The sequence below is a fragment of the Plecotus auritus genome, assembly GCF_963455305.1.
Source record: "Plecotus auritus genome assembly, chromosome: 1".
Lineage (NCBI taxonomy): Eukaryota > Metazoa > Chordata > Mammalia > Chiroptera > Vespertilionidae > Plecotus > Plecotus auritus.
The window spans coordinates 36,307,691-36,328,694 of NC_137770.1; the positions used below are offsets into that span (position 1 = coordinate 36,307,691).

At 39.6% G+C, this 21,004-nt stretch overlaps 1 protein-coding gene across 2 annotated transcripts in view; it reads right to left on the reverse strand.

Moving 5' to 3' along the window:
- Nucleotides 1-21,004, reverse strand: part of SYT16 (synaptotagmin 16) — a gene marked incomplete at its 5' end in the record, with an annotated part of 254,269 nt that overhangs the window by 36,032 nt on the left and 197,233 nt on the right. For both annotated transcript variants that reach the window (XM_080679475.1, XM_080679474.1), the window contains one exon: nucleotides 98-310. In XM_080679475.1, the coding sequence (XP_080535601.1) occupies nucleotides 98-310 (213 nt within the window). The remainder of the gene's footprint in view (nucleotides 1-97; nucleotides 311-21,004) is intronic.

A 21,004-nucleotide genomic window follows, 5' to 3' on the forward strand; every position in this document is an offset into this window, starting at 1 on the left:
ACTCACAGAGGCAAGTGCAGAGTTACGTGACTCAAAGATGTTCTTCCAGTTGGCCATGCCTGGTCTAGATAGAGGAAGGGTTGGATGCAAAGAATACCTTCACAGGCAGACACCTGGGTTCTGTCCTCTTCCTTGGTAGAGAGCAAACGGCAGACTTTTGGTTTCTGCTCCGATCTTGTCTGCTTGCCTTTCTCAGACACTCTTGCCCGGAAACTCTGGGACCGGGACACAGAAATCTCAAATTGCTTGATCACCTCCTCGTCAGTGTCAGAAGATGTGCACAGCTCTTCATCATCTCCAAAGCTGTTCACTGGGAGCAAACAAGAGCCATGAGTCTCCTGCAGGGCCCGCAAGAATACAGAGACAGACCATCACAGAGAAACAGAAGAGCATGGGCAATTGGTCTGGACCAGGCAGTCCCAAAATGACAGAAAGCATTTAAAGCATGGTTGGAACACACATTTGAGTTCAAATGAATAAACAAGAAGAGACAGCTCATGGGGGGTAATTAGAAGTACATGGCGAAATCATGGGGACAGCCCTAATCTACACAATGAGCCCTCTTGCTGAGCCGGCAGCCCTGCTGATTTGTTATGGTGCTGACATATTCATTCTCATAACTGGGAAGAGGACAGTTATCCGTGCACATGCCTCATGTGCAGATCTGGTCACCATGACGGAAAATATGCTCTTTGCTTCATCTCAGCTATTAAAACTCAGAGCCAACTGAAATTTGCCAAAAGCCTCCTGGTTTTGAAAAAAGATATCCATAGTGTGTGTGTGTGTGTGTGTGTGTGTGTGTGTGTGTGTGTGTGTGTGTGTGTTATCCTGTTTCTACTAGAAATGTTCTGATGCCTTTCTCAACACCAACAACCCAACTCAAATACCCTTTGAATTACTTATACTGCTTTCCCCACATTCCCCACATCCCAGCACACAGGTCCTCTCTCAGTTTCTCCAACATGCCCAGATCATACCTGCCTTAGAGTTCTTTGCCTTTGTTGTTCTTCTGCCTGGAACCCTCCCTCCCCTGGCTCCTCTCACCATTCAGATGTCAGTTCCACTGTCACTCTGCCCTAATCGCTTTCCAGATCAGCCTGCCTTAAGCAGTTCATAGCACTTTTTATCTTTCTCTCTTCTCTTCCATAACTTCCATAGAAATAAAGACATAACCTGTTTTGTTAACCCATATGTACCCATTATGTAAAACAATACATATTGCATAGTGAGTGCTTAATAGACACTTGTTAAGTGTTGAATAAATTGGTGAACACCCAGTGTTTTATTCCAACCCTGAAGCACTCTCCCCACCTCATACACACAGTTCCCTGTGCCTGGAACATTCCTCAGCCCCCATCCAGACTAGTCAAGAATCTAGCTCACATTCAGGTCTCAGCATTGACATCAGTTCTTCTAGAAAGTCCTTCCTGACCCCTTAAGTCATGTTCAAGTCTCCTTCCATGTGCTGTAAAGTCTCTCTCTGGGCTGCCCTGGCAGTGCTCCCTCCAGAGTGTGGCAGAATTACCTGTGTAATTGCCAACCATTCCACCTAACCTGTGCACACCATGAGGGTAAGAGAACATCAGACCGCCCAGCTCTGCTTCCCTCCAGGCCCGATCTCTGTGCCAGGCACATGGCAGACTACTCTGTAAATATTTTCTGAATGTGACTTGGAAATAATAAATAATGAGAAATTATTTTTTGAAATTTTCCTCCTTCTATCCAAAAGTCACATGATGATTCTGGGGAAGAATGTAGCTGCTAATACACAGATGGCTCCTGAAGATCACTTCTGAATCAGAAGCTAAGAAGACATTAAAAAGCCATATTTTAAGGGAGAGAAAATACTTTAAAACGCCAGTCTGGTCAAAACACTTATTTTCTGGCTCATGTAAGAGTTGATATTTTTGAGATTCTTTGGGAGACAAGTAATAGTAACAAGCACTTTCTGAATATGTTTTATGTGCCAGGAACTGTCCTAGTCCCTTACACATATTATCTCATTTAACCCACACAAAATCTCTATTATTGTTCCTATTTTCCAAGTAAGGAAATTGAGGCAGAGAGAAGTCTACAGCTGGCTAAGATAACACTGCCAATAAATGACAGAATCAAGACTTGAATCAAGGCAGCTGCCTCTCCAGGCCATGTTTCTAATCCCCATGCTGGAGAACCAGAGAGAGGTGGTGGAAGTAATCCTTATTCTCCATACTCACACCAACTAGCTGAATCCCTGTTGCCAAGTCCCTTAACCTCTCTGGCCCTGCTTCCTCATTTGTGGGTTATTCCTAATATCTGGATCATTTCCCAGGTCTTTTCTTGATCTAAATTCTCCGACTCCCAACTTCCTGCCCACAGGCATTAAAATTTTATCTGTTTCTCTCTTTTTTTTGGAGCAGCTAATCCAAGAACAGGGAAGCACATTGTTGTCAGCTCACTCAATTCTATCAGCTGTGACCAGTGCCATGGGAGGACCTGAGAAGCTAAGTGTCAGAAGAGACTAGATTTTTCATTCATACTCCAATGCATCCCAACCGTCACAATGAGCTGCCTGCTCATGTCTCAACATGCTGGGCACTGCACTCTGGAATGGGGTGAACCATCACATATGGGAGACATCCAGAGACATAGTGGGGTAAAATTAAACTCCACCTTTAGAGTATAAGACCAGCTATGCACCTGGGAGGGAGACAGAGGGATACACGCACAGGAGGGGTGAATAGATTAGACATCTGTTTGGAGCTCTTTTCATCTCTGAGATTCCATTCTACTTGTATTGCTAGGCAGGCATTTTTAAAATTTAACTGGTCATAAGTCATCAATTTCAAATTAAGCGAGTTAGCTCATGGATTATTTCCCCACATATAAAATCAGTAATCAGAATTCATTTATTTATCAGTATGTGGTCCTTGGTGTGCTGTTGTGTTGTTTTTTTTCCAGTAAGTCACTGATCACTGACAGAGCAAGATTCACCTCACTGATACAATAATCATGATAGTAATTATAACATTTCCCATTTACTAAACACATGCTATATGCCAGGCACCTTTCTTGGAACTTTGCATATATTATCCCATTAAATCATCATAGCAACACCAGGAAGTAGAGATTATTCTTATTCCTGTTGTAGAGATGGGAAACAGAGGCACAGAGAAGTTCAGTAACTTGCCCAAGGCAACACAGTTAAGTAGCAAAGCTGAGGCTTAAACACAGAACCTGTATTCTTAGCCACTGTGCATATCACCAGACATCATTGTATCAGGACACTACAGCCATATCTAGCTTACTTTTCAGGGGAAGTTGAGAGAACTCTGACACTCCTACCCTGAAATCTGCCAGGAGGTTACCTCCTTCGTGAGAAGAAAAGAGCAATAGGAAGAATGGTTAGTACATGTGGTAGTGAATGCTTATAGACAATCTGCAGTATAACTGGCTATTGCTCCTTATCCTATCTAATAAACGAGTAATATGCAAATTAACCATACCTCCACTACACCCACAAGCCACACCCACCAGCCAATCAGGAGGGAGTACGCAAATTAACCCAACCAAGATGGCTGCAGCCACGGAGAGAGCAGGAGGCTTGGGTTTCCCCAGCAATGGCCTGCCTTGGCCTCCGCTTAAGGCTACAAAGTTTCAATTATAGGAGATAAATAAATCCCAACAAAAATGGCAGCAGCCACGGAGCTGGAGAGACCAGGAGGCTTGAGTTGCCCCTGGCGATGGAGGAAGCCAAGTTTCTGCAGCCCTGGCCTGCTGTGGCCTCTGCTTAAGGCTATAAAGCTTCAATAATGGAAGATAAATAAATCTCAAAAAAAAATGGCTGTGGCCACTGAGCAAGCAGGAGGCTTGGCTCCGCTCAAGGCTACAAAGTTTCAGTTATAGAACATAAATAAATCCCAGATACCAGGACCTCCGCTTGGGTCACTGGGGGGCATGGTCAGCCTGCAAACCACCACAGACCTGTCGCCCAGGCCACCCCACGCCCCAAGGGAACCCCCACCCTGATCCGGGACACCCTTCGGGGCAAATCAGCTGGCCCCCACCTGTGCACCAGGCCTCTATCCTATCTAATCCTATCTAATAAAAGAATAATATGCAAATTGACCGTCACTCCAACACAAAAGATGGCTCCCCCCATGTGGTCAAAGATGGCTGCCACAAGATGGCCAGCAGGGAAGGGCAGTTGGGGTGACCAGGCCTGCAAGGGAGGGCAGTTGGGGGCGATCAAGCCTGCAGGGGAGGGCAGTTAGGGGTGACCAGGCCAGCAGAGGAGGGAAGTTGGGGGTGACCGGGCCTGCAGGAAAGGGCAGTTGGGGGGGACCCAGACCTGCAGAGGAGAGCAGTTGTGGGGGGAGCAGGCCTGCAGGGGAGGGCAGTTAGGGGTGACCAGGCCTGCAGGGGAGGGCAGTTAGGGGCAAACAGGCTGGCAGGGAGCAGTTAGGCATCAATCAGGCTGGCAGGGGAGTGGTTAGGGGGTGATCAGGCTGGCAGGAAGAAGCAGTTAGGGGCAATCAGGAAGGGCAGGCAGGTGAGCAGTTGGGAAGCATCAGTCTGGATTGTAAGAGGGTCCCAGAGGGCTCCCAACTGCTCGCCTGCCTGCCTTCCTTATTGCCCCTAACCGCTTCTGCCTGCCAGCCTGATCACCACCTAACCACTCCCCTGCCAGCCTGATTGATGCCTAACTGCTCCCCTGCCAGCCTGTTTGCCCCTAACTGCCCTCCCCTGCAGGCCTGCTCTCCTCCCAACTGCTCTCCCCTGCAGGCCTGGATGCCCCCCAACTGCCCTTCCCTGAAGGCCTGGTCGCCCCCAACTTCCCTCCTCTGCCGGCCTGGTCACCCCTAAGTGCCCTCCCCTGCAGGCTTGATCACCTCCAACTGTCCTCCCCTGCTGGCCTGATCACCCACAACTGCCCTCCCTTGCAGATCTGGTTCCTCCCAACTGCCCTCCCTTGCTGGACATCTTGTGGTGGCCATTTTGTGTCCACATAGGGGCAGCCATCTTTGACCACATGGGGGCAACCATATTGTGTGTTGGAGTGATGGTCAATCTGCATATTACTCTTTTATTAAATAGGATAGAGGCTTGGTGCATGGGAAGGGACCAGCTGGTTTGCCCTGAAGGGTGTCCCGGATTAGGGTGGGGGTTCCCTTAAGGTGTGGGCGAGGGGCCTGTGGTGGTTTACAGGCTGGCCACGCCCCCCAGCAACGCAAGTGGAGGCCCTGTTATCTGGGATTTATTTATGTTCTATAATTGAAACTTTGTAGCCTTGAGCAGAGCCAAGCCTCCTGCTTGCTCCATGGCCACAGACATTTTTGTTGGGATTTATTTATCTTCTAAAATTGAAACTTTGTAGCAGAGGCCAAGGCAGGCCAGGGCTGCGGGAGCTTGGCTTCCTTCATCACCAGGGGCAACCTAAGCCAGGGGAGTGGTTAGGGGGTGATCAGGCTGGCAGGCAGAAGCAGTTAGGGGCAATCAGGAAGGCAGGCAGGCGATCAGGGAGCCAGCAGTCCTGGGTTGTGAGAGGGATGTCCGACTGCCCGTTTAGGCCCGATCCTACCTGGATCGGGCCTAAACGGGCAGTCGGACATCTCTCGAGGGGTCCCAGATTGGAGAAGGTACAGGCTGGGCTGAGGGACACACTCCCCCCCCCACTCCGTGCACAAATTTTGTGCACCAGGCATCTAGTGGGATTATAAATACACCTGCCATGCTATTCTTAGCCTTACTCCCCAAGCGTCTCAGGGAATTCTCTGCCTAAATAGCAAAACCACCCATCCCTCCTGGAAACCACTGAGCAGCAAAGTAAGTCAAGGGTGGTACTATTGCAATGATAAAATCAATCCGTTATACAGCACTTACCATGTGCCAATCATTGTTCCAAAACTTTGCATATGTTAGTCTATTTACTCCTCACAATAACTCTTAATGAAATAGGTACTTTATTATCCCCATTGTATGGATGGGGAAAGTGAGGTTAGTATTTTGCCACAATAATAACAGTTAATAAATAGTGGAACTAATATTCAAACCCAGGCTGTCTTGCTCCAAAGACAATGTTATAAATTACCACATAATCTCCCTCTAACCATCTGCTGTCTCAAGGAAACAACATCTTAAATCTTGGTCAAAATCTATATAACTGTGTTTTGTCACTGAGACAAAATCACATAGGTTGGACTGGAAAGAATTTTCATAGCATCTATCTATTCTCATATTCACAAAGAGAAACCAAAGCCCAAAGAGGCAAAGTGGTCTGCCCACAGCTATACCATGCCAGGACCAAACATGGGTCTCCAGTGTCCCACGTCAATGAGTTTGCCACATTATCTTCCAAGCTCTCTCGCCAATGGGCTATTTTTTTCACACTAAAACCTTTACTGTCTTTATGAATTGTTCCAGTGATTGTGGGGGTTGGGGTCGGTGGAGGTGGAAGAGGGCATAGAGGGAATAAATGGTGATGGAAAAAATTGCATTCAAAATAAAAATAAACAAATAAAATAAAAAGAAAGATCCCAACTACTCACCTTGTAATGAATCTATGTCAACAACTAAATAATGAATCTGGATTTCACTCAACTGAAATCTTTGATAATCACAAAGTCTCATCTAAGTTATGGCACTTATCTGATATGTAACGGCATATCAAATACCAAGTTCAAACCCCTTTCAAGCTAAGTAACCCGGGAAACAGTGCAGTAGGGATTTGTATTAAAATTTTCACCGCTTCATCTAATTAGCTTGCTAAAATAACAGGAAAAAGTCACAATTACCATGGCTGTAGATACATCTTGATGTTACCCTTGTTCTTTTCCTCAATCACAGAATGCAGAGAGATCTTAGCTACCACCTACACATCAGACTCTTCTGCATTCTCTCTTTGCACAGCCACTTAGCCTCATCCCTTTGTTCACACACTACTAAGGTGCTACTGTGGGCTTCTTGTACTGGCAGGAAGCTCATTACTTTGACACGAAGAGAGAGCTATCTATAGACCCATAGATATCCAGTCCTACTTCAATGAAGTCATATTGTCCCTCCAACTTTAATAATTTATTTCTATTTTAAATAGATAGGGGCAGAGAAAATGATATCTCCATCTTGCACATTTAAGAGAGGAAGGTGGGTCCCTGTCAAGTGTAATATCAGTTAAAACAAGAGTGGTTAAGGATATGGAATCTGGAGTCAAGCTGACTGAGTTTGAATCTTCTATTTGCTATTTTGAGACCTAAGCAAGTGGTCTGCCCACAGCTATACCATGCCAGAACGAAATGAGATAAACCATATAAAGGCACTTAGCACATGCCCAGATTATATGTTAACTATTTTAATCATGTCCCATCATGGCAGTGTCCTGTGTAGAAACCCTTTTATGATGCCTTGTAGTTACATTCAAAGGAAAGAATGTGCCTGTTCCTGCAATGTTTGACTTAGAGACTCATCATGAGAGTTGTTGTGGGAGAAGGGGAGAAGAAACAAGGATGGGAAAGGAGAAAATTAAGTTGATATGTGGGTTGTATGGCCTTCCTTACCTCACCACTCTTTTCCCCAAGTCTGGAGGTGGAGCGCTCTGTAAGAGCTGTCGCTCCGTAAGATTTGGCAATGCTCTATAGGTGTGGGCAGTGCCCAACACCTGCTCATTTTGTTGTTTCCTTTAAGACAACGAAACCACCAACTGGTAAAGCAAGGAGATTATTTCTTAAGCCTGTCTGCTGCTATTTTACAGATGGAGAAGGAATTTCTAAATGATCAATACAGCTCCAAGATTATTAATTCCTTCCCACCCACATAGGAGCAACTAGATGGAGGGAAGAACTACTCATATCCTATAGATGGGAAGTAGAGGTAGGCGGGGGTGGGTTGTGCTTGGTGGTGCAGTCCTGGGGCGCTACTTTTAGCTACAATTATAGGAAAGGAAATCCCTTATATAGACTATCTGGCAAATACCCACAGCAAACGTCTGCCCATGGTGGCTGCATAAGGATAAAAATAATAGAATGCTGGTTAAAGTGAAAAAGCAGAAGGAAGGTCAAAGGTAACAACTGCACATTTCATATCCTAAAAAAAAATGGCCACCACAATTCAGCCATTCTTGGATTCAGGCAGAATAGGCAAATATATTTATAAATCAGCAAGCCTTGGTTTTTTTCCAAACTATGCTCTATGGAAGTCTAGGGTTCCTCAAAGAAGCTTCAAAGCCACTGTATAAGGGATGGCTGTGCTGAGCAGGCTGAACTATGAACCATCTACCCAATCAGGGCTATTTTACTTTAATATGGTTTATTGTAAGATTCTATTGGGATATAGAAAAAATAGGAATCCTGACACTGAAAATGTTTTATGTAACCCAACTCCTTCATGCTATAGATCAAACCTAAGGTGAGACTGACTACTTAAGATACTTATTTTAGTCAAATAGCTAGTTAGTGACAGAGGAAGAAAGCATCTGGTTCTCCTGTGCACACCTGTTTTGTCACCCTACACCTTGTATGAAAGGTTTCGATAACTCTACTTCATATATAAACAAAGAGGTGGCATATGTAATGGTTAACTATGAGTGAGTCAAATAGAAAAGTTTTTATAAAAATTAGTGACATACAGATCACTATGCAAGGGAAAAATAAGTTACAATCTTGAGGAGTCCAGTTCTAATAGCAGAGCAAGTGATTTGAATTAACCTATTATTACTACTACTAATAATAAATTCAGACAAAAAATTGTAAACCAACTATTTGAAGACATGGAGAATGAGCAAGGGCAGGTAGACATTGGAGGAAATCCAATTTTTGAAAGAAGGAAACTTCACTGGGTGGTAGACATGGTTGCATTGCTTTCCTGCTAAAAGTACTCCTAAGTCAATGAGACAGGGCACCTAGGACTCAGGCAGAAATCTGAAGCCTATTGACTTGAGTGTACAGAATCCAGGGCAGCTAGAACAGCTGGAAACAGTCAGAGAAACCCCAGAAAGGAGGGAACCAAAGATAGGGGAACCCAAACATGCATACGAACTTATCTCACACCTGAACTAGGAATGCGTGGGGGAGAATCTAAGGAACCCAGAAAAGTAACAGCCACAGGGCTAAACGTTTGAGCAGACAGTTTGGCTGTATCCTTCCTCAAGGGAGACCAAGTTGGGAACTTGAAGCTGGCCAAGTTAGAGGGGCTTGGTTAACACTCCAGATTTTCCATTAAAACTCTGGAAGAGTAATCTTAGAAGTAAGACTAAAAGTAAAAGTGAAATGAGCCCATAGTAACAAAGTATAAAATCAATACTTCACAAGTTCAAAGGAACCAAGCAGTAATTAAATTTGGGGCTAAAACAAAAAGTAACATTCTTTACAGGAAAATGAAAGAATCCAAAGTCTTTATAACATTTCGTCCTTAATGTACACTGTATAATCAAAAATGACTAGACATACAAAGAAACAGGAAAAATGTGAACCAGCAAGAAAAGAAGCAGTCAATTGAAACTAGCCCAAAGATGACTCAGATGTTGAACAAAGAAGACAAAGTCTTTAAAGCATCTACTATAAATATGCTCAAAGAATTAAATGGAAAAGTGATGATAACAAATATACAGAAGGATAATCTCAGCAGAAAATAGCAACACTAAAATAGAACTAAGTGGATATCTATATTGGAAAATAAAATCTCTGAAATAAAAAAAAAATTCTGGACTGGTTTTATAGCAGATTAGAGATAGCAATAAACTTTGAGAGATCTCAATAGAAAGAAACCAATTGAAGAACATAAATTTGGAAAAAAATAAACAAAGCCTCAGTGAACACTGATGGCATATCAAGTTGTCTAAAATATGTGTAATTGGAAAAACAAAACAAAAAAGTGAAAAAAAATTAAAAATAATGGCTGAGCATCTCCCAAATTTTGTGGAAAAAACAATTCATATACAGATTCAAAACTTGTGACAACCTAGTTAGAAAGTTCAACAGCTAAGCACATCATAGTCAACTAGCTGAAAATTAAAGATGAAGTAAAATGTTTGAAAGTAGGAAGAGAAAAAAATTTAAAAAATGGAGAACAATAATACAAATGAAAACTGACTTCTCTCAGAAAATGAAAGCCAAAAATTACATTTAAGTGCTGAAATAAAAAAAATTAACATTAAATTCTATAGCCAGAGAAACCATCCTTGAAAAGGGAATGTAAAATCAACACATTTTTATGTAAATTAGTAAAAAAAAAATCATTAGACCTACACTTAAAAAAATATTACAGGAATTTCTTCATGTGAAAAAGACTGGTAAAAATGTAAATGTCCAATCCCAGGGAAAGAATAAGGAGCAATTTTGCATATGGTAAGTACAAAAAAATATTTGATGTTTTCTCCTTTAACTTTTTCTAAAGATAAGTGAAGAAAGTATATACTATTGTATTGTGGGAGTTGATAAAATGTGGTAAAATAAAAGGTAAGATAACAGTAACACAAAAGAGAGAAGTAATGATTTATACTGCTGCAACATAAAAATCATTGTAAAGTAGTATAATGCAAAGAGTAAATGTTGCAAAGTGATAAAATATTAAACTCGAAATGGACTGTGATAAACTAAAGATATGCATGTAATTATTATAGCAACCACTGAATAAAGAAAATACTTAAAGGTATAACTAAAACCTTAATAGAAAAATGAAAATTGCCCTAGCCAGTTTAGCTCAGTAGATAGAGCACTGGCCCGTGGACTGAAGGGTCCCAGGTTCGATTCCAGTCAAGAGCACGTATTTTGGTTGCAGGTTCCCGGCCCTGGTCGGGGTGTATGCAGGAGGCAACCAATCAATGTGTCTCTCTCACATTGATGTTTCTCTCTGACTCTCCCTCTCCCTTCCAATCTCTCTAAAAATTAATGGAAAAATATCCTTGGATGAGGATTAACAATAACAACAAATTAAAATTGCATGCTAAAAACAACAGAAGTAACAGATGATAAAAGTCAGATGCAACAAATAGAAAGCAAACATCAAAATGACATACCTAAACACAATAATATTCATACATTAAATGCAAATAAAATAAATATCCTATTTGAAAGCAGACATTGTCAGGCAATAAAAATGCATGACCCCAACTATATGATGACTATAAGAAACACACTTTACATATAAATACACAACAAGGTAAAAGTAAAAGGATTTAAAAAGATATGTTATGCAAACTGCAAGCATAAGGAAGCTGGTGCAGTTATATTAACATCAAAGTAGACTCCAAGACAAGAATTTAACCAGAGATAAAGAAAGATAGTTTACTTAGCACAATATCCTCTAGGTTCATCCATACTGTCTCAAATAATGATATTTCATTCTTTTTTATGGCTGAGTAATATTGCATTGTATATATGTACCACCACTTTTTTATCCACTCATTGATTGATAAGCACGTGGGTTGCTTCTACATCTTGGCTATTGTAAATAACCCTGAAATAAACATAGGGTTGTATATCTTCTTTCAAATTAGTGTTTTGGGTTTCTTTGGCTATATTCCCAGAAGAGAGAATTGCTGGGTCATAAGGCAGTTCCATTTTTAATTTTTTGAGCAAACTCCATACTGTTTTCCAGAATGGTTGCATTAATTTGCATTTCCAACAACAGTGCACAAGTGTTCCAACTGACAGTTACAAAATAGTCCTGGGGGTGAAAAGTACAGCATGTGCGTGTAGCTCTGATTGTAAAACTTTAAACTATAAAACTCCTAGGGGAAAAACATAGGAGAAATTTTTGCAGTCTTAAGATATGCAAGAGCATGAACCATAAAGGCAAAACTGATAATTTAGTCTTCATCAGCATTTAAAACTTTTGCTCTTTGAAAAATCATTAAGAAATGAAAAGCCATGCCAAAGACTAAGAGAAAATATTTATACACATATGTCAGATGAAGGACTTGTACCCAGAATATAAAAATACCTTTATAATTCAATAATAATATAACTCCATACAAAGAACCCAATAAAAATTTTCAAACCAACACTTTACAAACAATATGTGCAAATGGCCTATAAGCAAATGGAAAGATGTTTAACATCAGGGTAACACAAATTAAAGCAAAAATTATATACTAATAAAGTTTTTTTTAAGTGACCATATCAAGGGCAAGGAAGTAAAGCATCAAAAATTCTTGTACACTCCTAGTGGAAATGTAAAATGGTAAAACAATTTTAGTAGTTTCTTAAAAATTCAAGCATACATTTAACCATGTAACCTAGCCACTCCATTGATAGATATTTTCACAAAGGAGAAAAAAAAAGCACATGTCCGCACAAAGACTTTTACACAAATATTCATAGAAGCTTATATTTGTAGTAGCCAAAATCTGGAAGTAACCCAAAAATACATCAACAGTAACCCAAAAAGAGAATGGATAAACAAATTGTGATATATCGATACAATGGAATATTAGTCAGCAATCAGGAGGAATCAACTATTTATATCTGCAGCAATATGGATAAATCTCAAGTGCACTAGCTGAGTGGTAAAAAAAAAAAAAAGTCAAAAAAGACTACACTGGTAAAAAAAATAGTACTCATTATATGATTCCATTTATACAATATTCTAGAAAATTTTAAGTAATATATTGTGATAAATAACAGACCAGTAGTTGTCTTGCGGGGAGGGGAAGCTACTGAGAAAGAAGAATGAATGACCATGGGGCTTGAGGAAACTTTTGGCGTTACATAAATATGTATTTTCTTAATTCTGGTGGTGGCTTCACATGTATAATAATAAGGCAAACTCGTCAAATTACACACATGCATTTTATTGTATTTCAATTGTACCTCAATAAAGTTTTTAAAAAGTGATTGAAGTAAAGCTATATCCCATGGTAGCCTTATCTCTCCCCACCACAAGGCATGAGGACCTTCCCTATTAACTCAAATGTTCCCAGTCTTGAGCCATTTCTGTGCAGTTGAGAAGGCTCCAAGCCAATGAGGTCTAGAACTTGTCCTCCTGCTCTAGCCCTAGAAAAGATGTCTCAGGGCCAGAGTGCCCGCAAAATGGAGCATCTCTCTGATCCCCACTGTGTATACCTGGGAATTCTTCTGGTTTTCTGATTTATAGTCTGAGTTTCTATATAAGGCTTGAAATGCTACCCTCATTGAGCTCTTGTCTAACCTCTGTATGTATCTAGTTATTGGACCGTATGCCAACAGCCAACAGCTACTAACTAACGTCAAACCTAGATGACCCTGAATACAGACAAGGCTGCCACAACTCCCCTGATGCCATACTCAGCTCACCTTATTTACCAAGAAGAGGAAAGTGTTTGGCTAGATCAGCCCCAATTTTCCTTGCATCTCTGGACAGGAAATTTGTATTACTAGTTATTAACCACTTAAGGCAGGGGTGGGCCTTTTTTTTCTACCAAGGGCCATTTGGATATTTATAACATCATTCGCAGGCCATACAAAATTATCAATTTAAAAATTAGCCTGCTATATTTGGTCAAATATCTAATTAACTCACCCCGAATGCCTTGGCAGAACCAGAGCAAATGCTTTTGTGGGCCTTATACGGCCTGAGACCGGCGGTTCCCCACCCCTGACTAAGGGATCAGCCCTGCATCCAGGGCTACTTTAGTCTCTTTAACACTTATTTCTCTTCCCCATCAGGCCAAACTCATCCAAGATATGAGAAGAAGCATTGTGAAAACATCGAAGGGTAGGGTGATTGGCTGATTGCAGGGATTTTCTGAACAGACCTGTATCTGCACTCGCTGGGCCCTCAGTTCTCACTATATGAACTCTGGAGCACAAATGTTTTCTGGTGGTCTTTGACAATCACTCTAAGCTGTTTCATCACTGCAACAGAGCTGACCTGGACAAGAGCAAGTGCTAAACTGTCAACCTCCCTGTTGCTTTCAAGCTCTGCTCTCTAATTTGTATGCCTCCTACAAGGGAATTCCTTGATGGGGCCCAAGTGTTGTGTTGTTTTCCTACAATGGTGGCATTTACATACAAATTAATGGCCAAGACTGTAATTTACTCTGCTGAGAACTGAGGTGACTGGATAATTAAATTTCTGCACATGCAGAGAAAACATAAAACCAGCATGATTGTTCTTGCTTTTTTCTCCCCAACCCCCAATAATTCTCCATCACTCCAAAGAATTTTTACAAGCAAATGTGAATCAACATTTTATTTTACAAATGTTCTGATTAGGGAGACAAAAAAAAACAATCCCATTGCCATGGATACTAAAATGCAGGGCATGGGATGTGTAACCAAGGTAGAGAAAGATAATGAACAGATCTTGTGATTTGCAGGTATTGTTTCTGAATTTCTAGTTGTTCACTTCATCCCCTCATCTTCCCATCCTGTGCTGCAAATGATCCTCAAGTCAGTTTCCAAGGTGTTGTTTTATTGTGCAATAGACCCCAGCCAATATATAGAGATAATTTCTATAACACAGTTTCAAGACTCCTCAGCACCAAATCTAGAGTAAATACTAGTATATCCAAATATACCATGACAACTGAAAAGAAACAGACTAAAACACGGACTTAGCTAATTAACAGCTTTTTCAGAAAAAAAAAAAAAAAGCCAAATTCCCCCCCCCAAAAGTCATGCATTCATATGTCAGATATCAGTGGGGATATGCATACACTAGAATAGCAGCCCCCAGTGATGCCCTGAATTTCAGAAAAATTATTGGAAAATTTTCTAAAAATTCAATTTTCCCCATAAAGTTTGTATACTTCAAGTGTCCGTGATTATACATGCTGACAAGCAAAAGCAGGTAATAAAGCAAATGAGTATTAACAACGAACTTGCTAATCATGCTTCCTTCTTCAGCTTGTTTTGCTGCAAACATGCATACTCACAGCTGTGACTGTTACATGGCTTACATAATCTAGTCACATTTTCCATTGGAAAAATGATTCCTGATTCATGATAAAATTAAGTGCATTAAAATTTCATGGGGTGCCACAAAAAAGCACCTCAATTTTCAGGCATTGAACCACCTGAACAAGCCAGGCACCACTGAATTAGAAATGTTGTCCTGGGTATAATAATATCCCTGTTCGATCCATAATCTTAACCATCATGCAAAATTTAGCTTCTATTATTTCTCTTACTTAAATTTTCTAAATGGGTTTGTGTAGCTGCAACTCTTCTAACATCTTTAAGTAATCTGCAGTCTTAGTTCATTCTTCTCTAGTCTGTCCCCTTAATGTCTAATATACTATTAGGTAATAATGCTTCAATAATAAACAAACTTAAAATTAGTACAATGCTGTATTCATCAGGGTTCTCCAGAATAACAGAACCAATAAGAGAATAATATATATATATATATATATATATATATATATATATATTAAAAGCATAATATGCTAATTAGACTGGATGTCCTTCCAGATGAAGCCAGGGCTGCAAGGGAAGCCCAGGTCCCAGGTGCCAGAAAGAAGCTGGTGCTGGCAGCTGGGGGAAGGAAGGTCTACTCTTACACGAATTTCATGCATCGGGCCTCTAGTATATATATATTTTCATAACTGTAGAGGCTGGAAAGTCCAAAAATCTGCAGTTGGCAAGCTAGAGACTAAAGAGGCCACAGGGTAGTTCCAGCCTCACTAAAGGTCTGAGAACCAGGAGAGCCAACGCTGTAAGTTCTAGTCGGAGGGCAGGAGAAGGCTGATGTCCCAGCTTAAGCAGACAGGCAGGTAAAGTTCCTTCCCCCTTACTCAACTTTTTCCTTCTCTTCAGGCCTTCAATTGCTTGGGTGGGGTCCACCCACATGAGAAAGGGCAATCTGATTTACCCAGTCTACTGATTCAAATTTCATTCACAAACGCTCTTCCAGACACATCCAGAATGATATATCACCAACGATCATGGCACCATGTGGCCCAGTCAGATTGACATGTGAAATTGACTATAAAAAATAGCATATAAAAGCTAAATACAAAGCAGAAAGAATACCAATAAGATGCAGACCACATAAGGTTTTAATCCCAGCTCTGACACTTTCCAATTGGGCGATCTTGGGTGATCACTAAGCCTGTTTATTCATCTTTTAAAATTAGACCAGCTTTTGGCTCCAGCTGTATGGAAGCCTGAACCATATATATTGGTACAAACTCATAGGAATACAGGTGAAATTAGAACCTGGTGTTAGTCCAAAGGGTAACCAACTCGTTTGCAGGTGCCATATGCTTGTATCTAGGATATTAATAGTACTGGGTTCATACAAGCCTGGCTGGATTCGGGATCCTAGCATAAGGCTCCTACTCTTTAATAAGGGTTGCCCTTTTTTTTGAAAAGGGGACTAGTAAAATTTCATCCAACGTGTTGGACCTAGAGAAGTGGCAGAAGAGTGTGCTATCTGTTGCGGATGTAAAGGGGGAAAATCCTATGAAAAATAAAAACATCAAGTCTTTACTTCTCACAGAGATATAATATCAGCACAGTCCAGATATCTGAAGGCAATGACTTAAATAAATGGTTAAGCACCTATGGAACCCAGGAGACCCAACAGAAGCAAAGGGCAAAACTTGTCTATAAAAACACCTCTATAACCCAAGGTGCACAGGATTATACCCCTCTCTAAGTACAAAAATGACCCCTTCTGAAGATAAGCTCATCCCACACACACACAGAATATAATATACAAAAGGGATTAAGCTACCATGAGGTGGGATAAAACAATCTAAGAATACACAATAATTTCAAGCATATACGAAAGATTTACAAAAATTAACTATGTATTAGGCCACAAAGGAAGCTTCAAAAATGCACTTAGACCACATTCTAATTTCAAGACAGTTAGAAATAAAACAAAAGACTTTTTAAAAATTATAAAAATGCTTTTGGAGACCAGAAACCACATTTTTAAATAATTGATGGGTCAAAGAAGAAACCATAATTGGATGATAAAATATTTATAACTGAAAAATAATGACCACATCACATATCATATACTTGTGGTACCTAAAGGAAATTCAAGGATTAATTTAAGATATATATTAGAAATAAAGAAGAAGATTTAAAAATAAATATGATAACTGATTAGTTCAAGATGTTATCAATCAACAGCTTAAAGCAAAATACAAGGAAGAAATAGAAAAAAGTAAAACAGATATTAATAAAAATATTTTTAATGTATTTTTATTGATTTCAGAGAGGAAGGGAGAGGCAGAGAGAGAAACACCAACGATGAGAATCATTGACCGGCTGCCTCCTGCACGCCCCCTACTGGGGACTGAGCCCATAATCTAGGCATGTGCCCTTGATCAGAATGGAACCCAGGGCCCTTCAGTCTGCAGGCCGATGCTCTATCCACTGAGCCAAACCAGCTGGGACAACAAAAATCTTAATATAAAGAAAACATTAAAAACTAGAGAGGATAAAAACTAACTTTTAAAGATAAACTATGACAAGATTGACTGAGACAAACAATATATTTACAAATATAGTGAAAATTTAAAAACCATAAGAGAAAAACAAACAAGTTTAAATAATTTTAATAGAAAACATATACCCTAAAAGCCACTAAAAATATAAAATATAGAAAAAATGTAAAACTTACATATCACATCAAAATGGTTTTATATGATTCTTTCCAACTTTGAAAGATAGGAACTGTTCTTATATACAAGCTATTCTAAAAGAAAAACTTTTTGTATCCTTTTAATAAGAATAACATAAACTCAAGTAAGGTAATGTGTGGAATATATCAATCTCTTATTATCCCAGTTGCAAATATCCTAAGCTAGAGAGCAGCACACAAAACTTCCATTTGTTTAAAAACAAATACATCAAGAATAAGAATTTATACAGAGAGGCACTGAAGTTTAAGTATCAGGACAGTTTCTTAAATGTGATTAACCACATTCATAGATTAAAGATGAAAAACATAATCATCTCAATAGATTTGGAAAATCATTGAATTTCAACACCCATTCACAATAAAAACTCTTAGCAAACTAGGAATAGAAAAAAAACTTTCTCCATGTGAAACAGAAAATCTGCCATGTATCATACTCAAAAGTAAACTTTTTTTAAGCATAGTTGGTATAGGGCAGTGGTCGGCAAACTCATTAGTCAACAGAGCCAAATATTCACAGTACAACGATTGAAATTTCTTTTGAGAGCCAAATTTTTTAAACTTAAACTTCTTCTAACACCACTTCTTCAAAACAGACTCGCCCAGGCCATGGTATTTTGTGGAAGAGCCACACTCAAGGGGCCAAAGAGCTGCATGTGGCTCGCGAGCCCCAGTTTGCCGACCATGGGTATAGGGGAATATAGACAATAATATTGTGATAAGTTTGCACCGTTACAGGTAATTATTAGAATTAGTGGAGTGATCATTTTATAAGTATAAAAATGTTGAATCACTTTATTGTACACCTGAAACTAATATAACTAATATAGAATTGTATATAAAAAGTAAACTTTAGCATTCTTTAGAAAAAAATGAAAGATAGAAAGACTTTCATCACTTCCTTGTGATTTTGTACTGGAGATCTTACAAGTGCTATATAACAAGAAAAATAAATGAAGAATGTGGATTGGAAAACAAAAATGAAACTCCAAGAGATCTAACTTTCCATGTTTAAAAAAGTCCAAGAAAAGCCAAGGTCAACCTTTAAATTATTAAGAGTTTATCAAGGAGACATTTGCCACTGATCAAGATGGAATAACTAGTACCAAATTTACCCTCACCGATGAAACAAAAAACCTGGACATAAATAACTGTTCTCAAGATATTGAACATTATACAACAAAATGAGGGGACGCGTGAGAGACAAAAAATGAGCAAGTAAGTCCCTCTGATAGCTCAAACTGACTGCCTGGAGAGAAAATTTGAGACCACCAAGCAAGGAAGGGAAACCCAGGCAAAGCTGGTGGTCTCCCTGAGTTGAGCAAATGGAATTAGGAGGCCAGGGAGGAGCACACCAAAGCAGTATTAAAGAGGAAAGCTACAGAGAGAACTTCAGAGATCTGCTGTACTTGAGCACTCTGCTGAATACCGGTGAGTGAGGAAACTACCTGAAGCCACGGAGAGAACCACTGGAAAAGATTGAAGGGAACAACATCTGGAGCTCAGTGCCTGGTTCAACCAGAATAAGAAATCTCTTAAGTAATGGGGTATCAGCTAAACTACTCAGGAGGGTTTTGCCTAAGTGGGGAAGAGCAATTATCATTAGATAAAACCGTACTTTGGCCCTAGCTACCAAAGCTTAAAACCAAGACCTAAAAATAATCAAACTGTTTCCAGGTAACTTAACCACACCCCAGAAAAAGACTCAAAAATATTTATACATCCAGCATGCAACAAGGTAAAACTGACAGTGTTTGACAGTAAATCAGAAATTTCCAGGCATACAGAAAAGTAGGAAAATATCACCAATAATGAGGGGGGAAATCAGTCAATTGAGATGGAGTAAGAAATTACACCATAAGATAATAGAGTTTATAGACAAGGACATTAAAACAGTAAATATCACTGTATTCCATATATTCAAGAAGCTAGAAGACTGACCATAATAAGGAGAGATATGGAAGATTCAAATGGAACTCAGAAATAAAATCCACACTGCCTAAGATGAAAAATACACTGATTGAGATTGATTGCAGAGTGAGCGATGCCAAAAGACTAATAAGCTATCCAAAATGAAGCACAGAGAAATATAATCACTGTCAAAACATGAGCAGAGCAGCAGTGAGATCTTTGGGCAGCATAAAATACATGCAATTGGAGACCCTGAAGGAGTGAGGGGAGCAGAAAAATATATGACGAAATCATGGCCAAACTTTCCTATATTTGATGATAAACCCATCAATCATCAAATGATAAACCCATCAATTCAAGAAGCTCAACATATCCTCAGTCCAAGAAATATGATGAAAACTACACTAAGGCACACCATAATTAAGTTGCTGAAAGTGAGTCAGAGATAGAACAAAACAATAGAGTGAACACTACTGTACACTATGGACTATAGTTAGTAATACAATTGCTTCATCAATTGTAACAAATGTGCCTCACCAGACTGAGATTAATAATAGGAGAAACAGGACAGGAGGAGAGTATTTGAGAGTTCTCAGTAATTTCTGCACAATTTTTCTGAAATTGTAAAAATAGACTAATTTTTAAGTAGAGGAAAGACTTTATGAACAAAGAAACATAAATAAGGATGACAGCAGGTTTCTCGTTGTGATACAGTCAAGAGTATTTTTTAAGTGCTGAAAGAAAAAAACACTGACAGATTTCTATACCCAGAGAAAATATCTTTCAAAAACAAAAGTAAAATAAAGACGTTTTAGAAAAAATTCATCACCGGAAAAACAAGAAATGTTAAAATAAAACAAAATAAAAAAGCCCTTCAAACAGAAGAAAAATGATACCAGATATAAACTTGTGGCTACACAAAGAAATGAAGAGCACCTGAAGTCACTATGTGAGTAAAAATGCAGAAAGACTTAGGTTCTTATTATGTAAATTTCTTTTTTTAAAGGTCCCAAGTTTTATATATGTACTATACAGATGTTAATTTTGACATTCTAGAGTCTTTGTTTCTCTTTAAGTAGTGATATTATGATTTTACTTTATTATTATTATTTTTTTTTTAGGAAACCACTCTTCTCCAAATCTCAATCCACAAGGTTGGAGTGAGGCTGACCACACATGTCTTCACTTTAAGGTAGGCATACACCTCCAATCTGGCCAACGACAGCCAGCCTCAGGACTTCCTTAGAAATATCGAAAACTATTTTCTTCTAGCTTATCAACCCCACAGCTGGGGTTGATAAGTTTGAAGGATATAAGCCTATATCTATAATCACCTAGCATAGCCTGACAGTGAGAGAAATCAATACAGAAAAAAGCAGAACAAAGAATTGTGGGTTCCTAATACTAACACCTGCTGTGAACTGGAGCCAATCACTCCTGTATCTAGCACAACTTACTGGGCGTTCACTTACGTGAGCCAATAAACTTGAGCAGGTGTTTGTGTTTGTGTGAGTGTGAGTGTGTGTGTGTGTGTGTGTGTGCG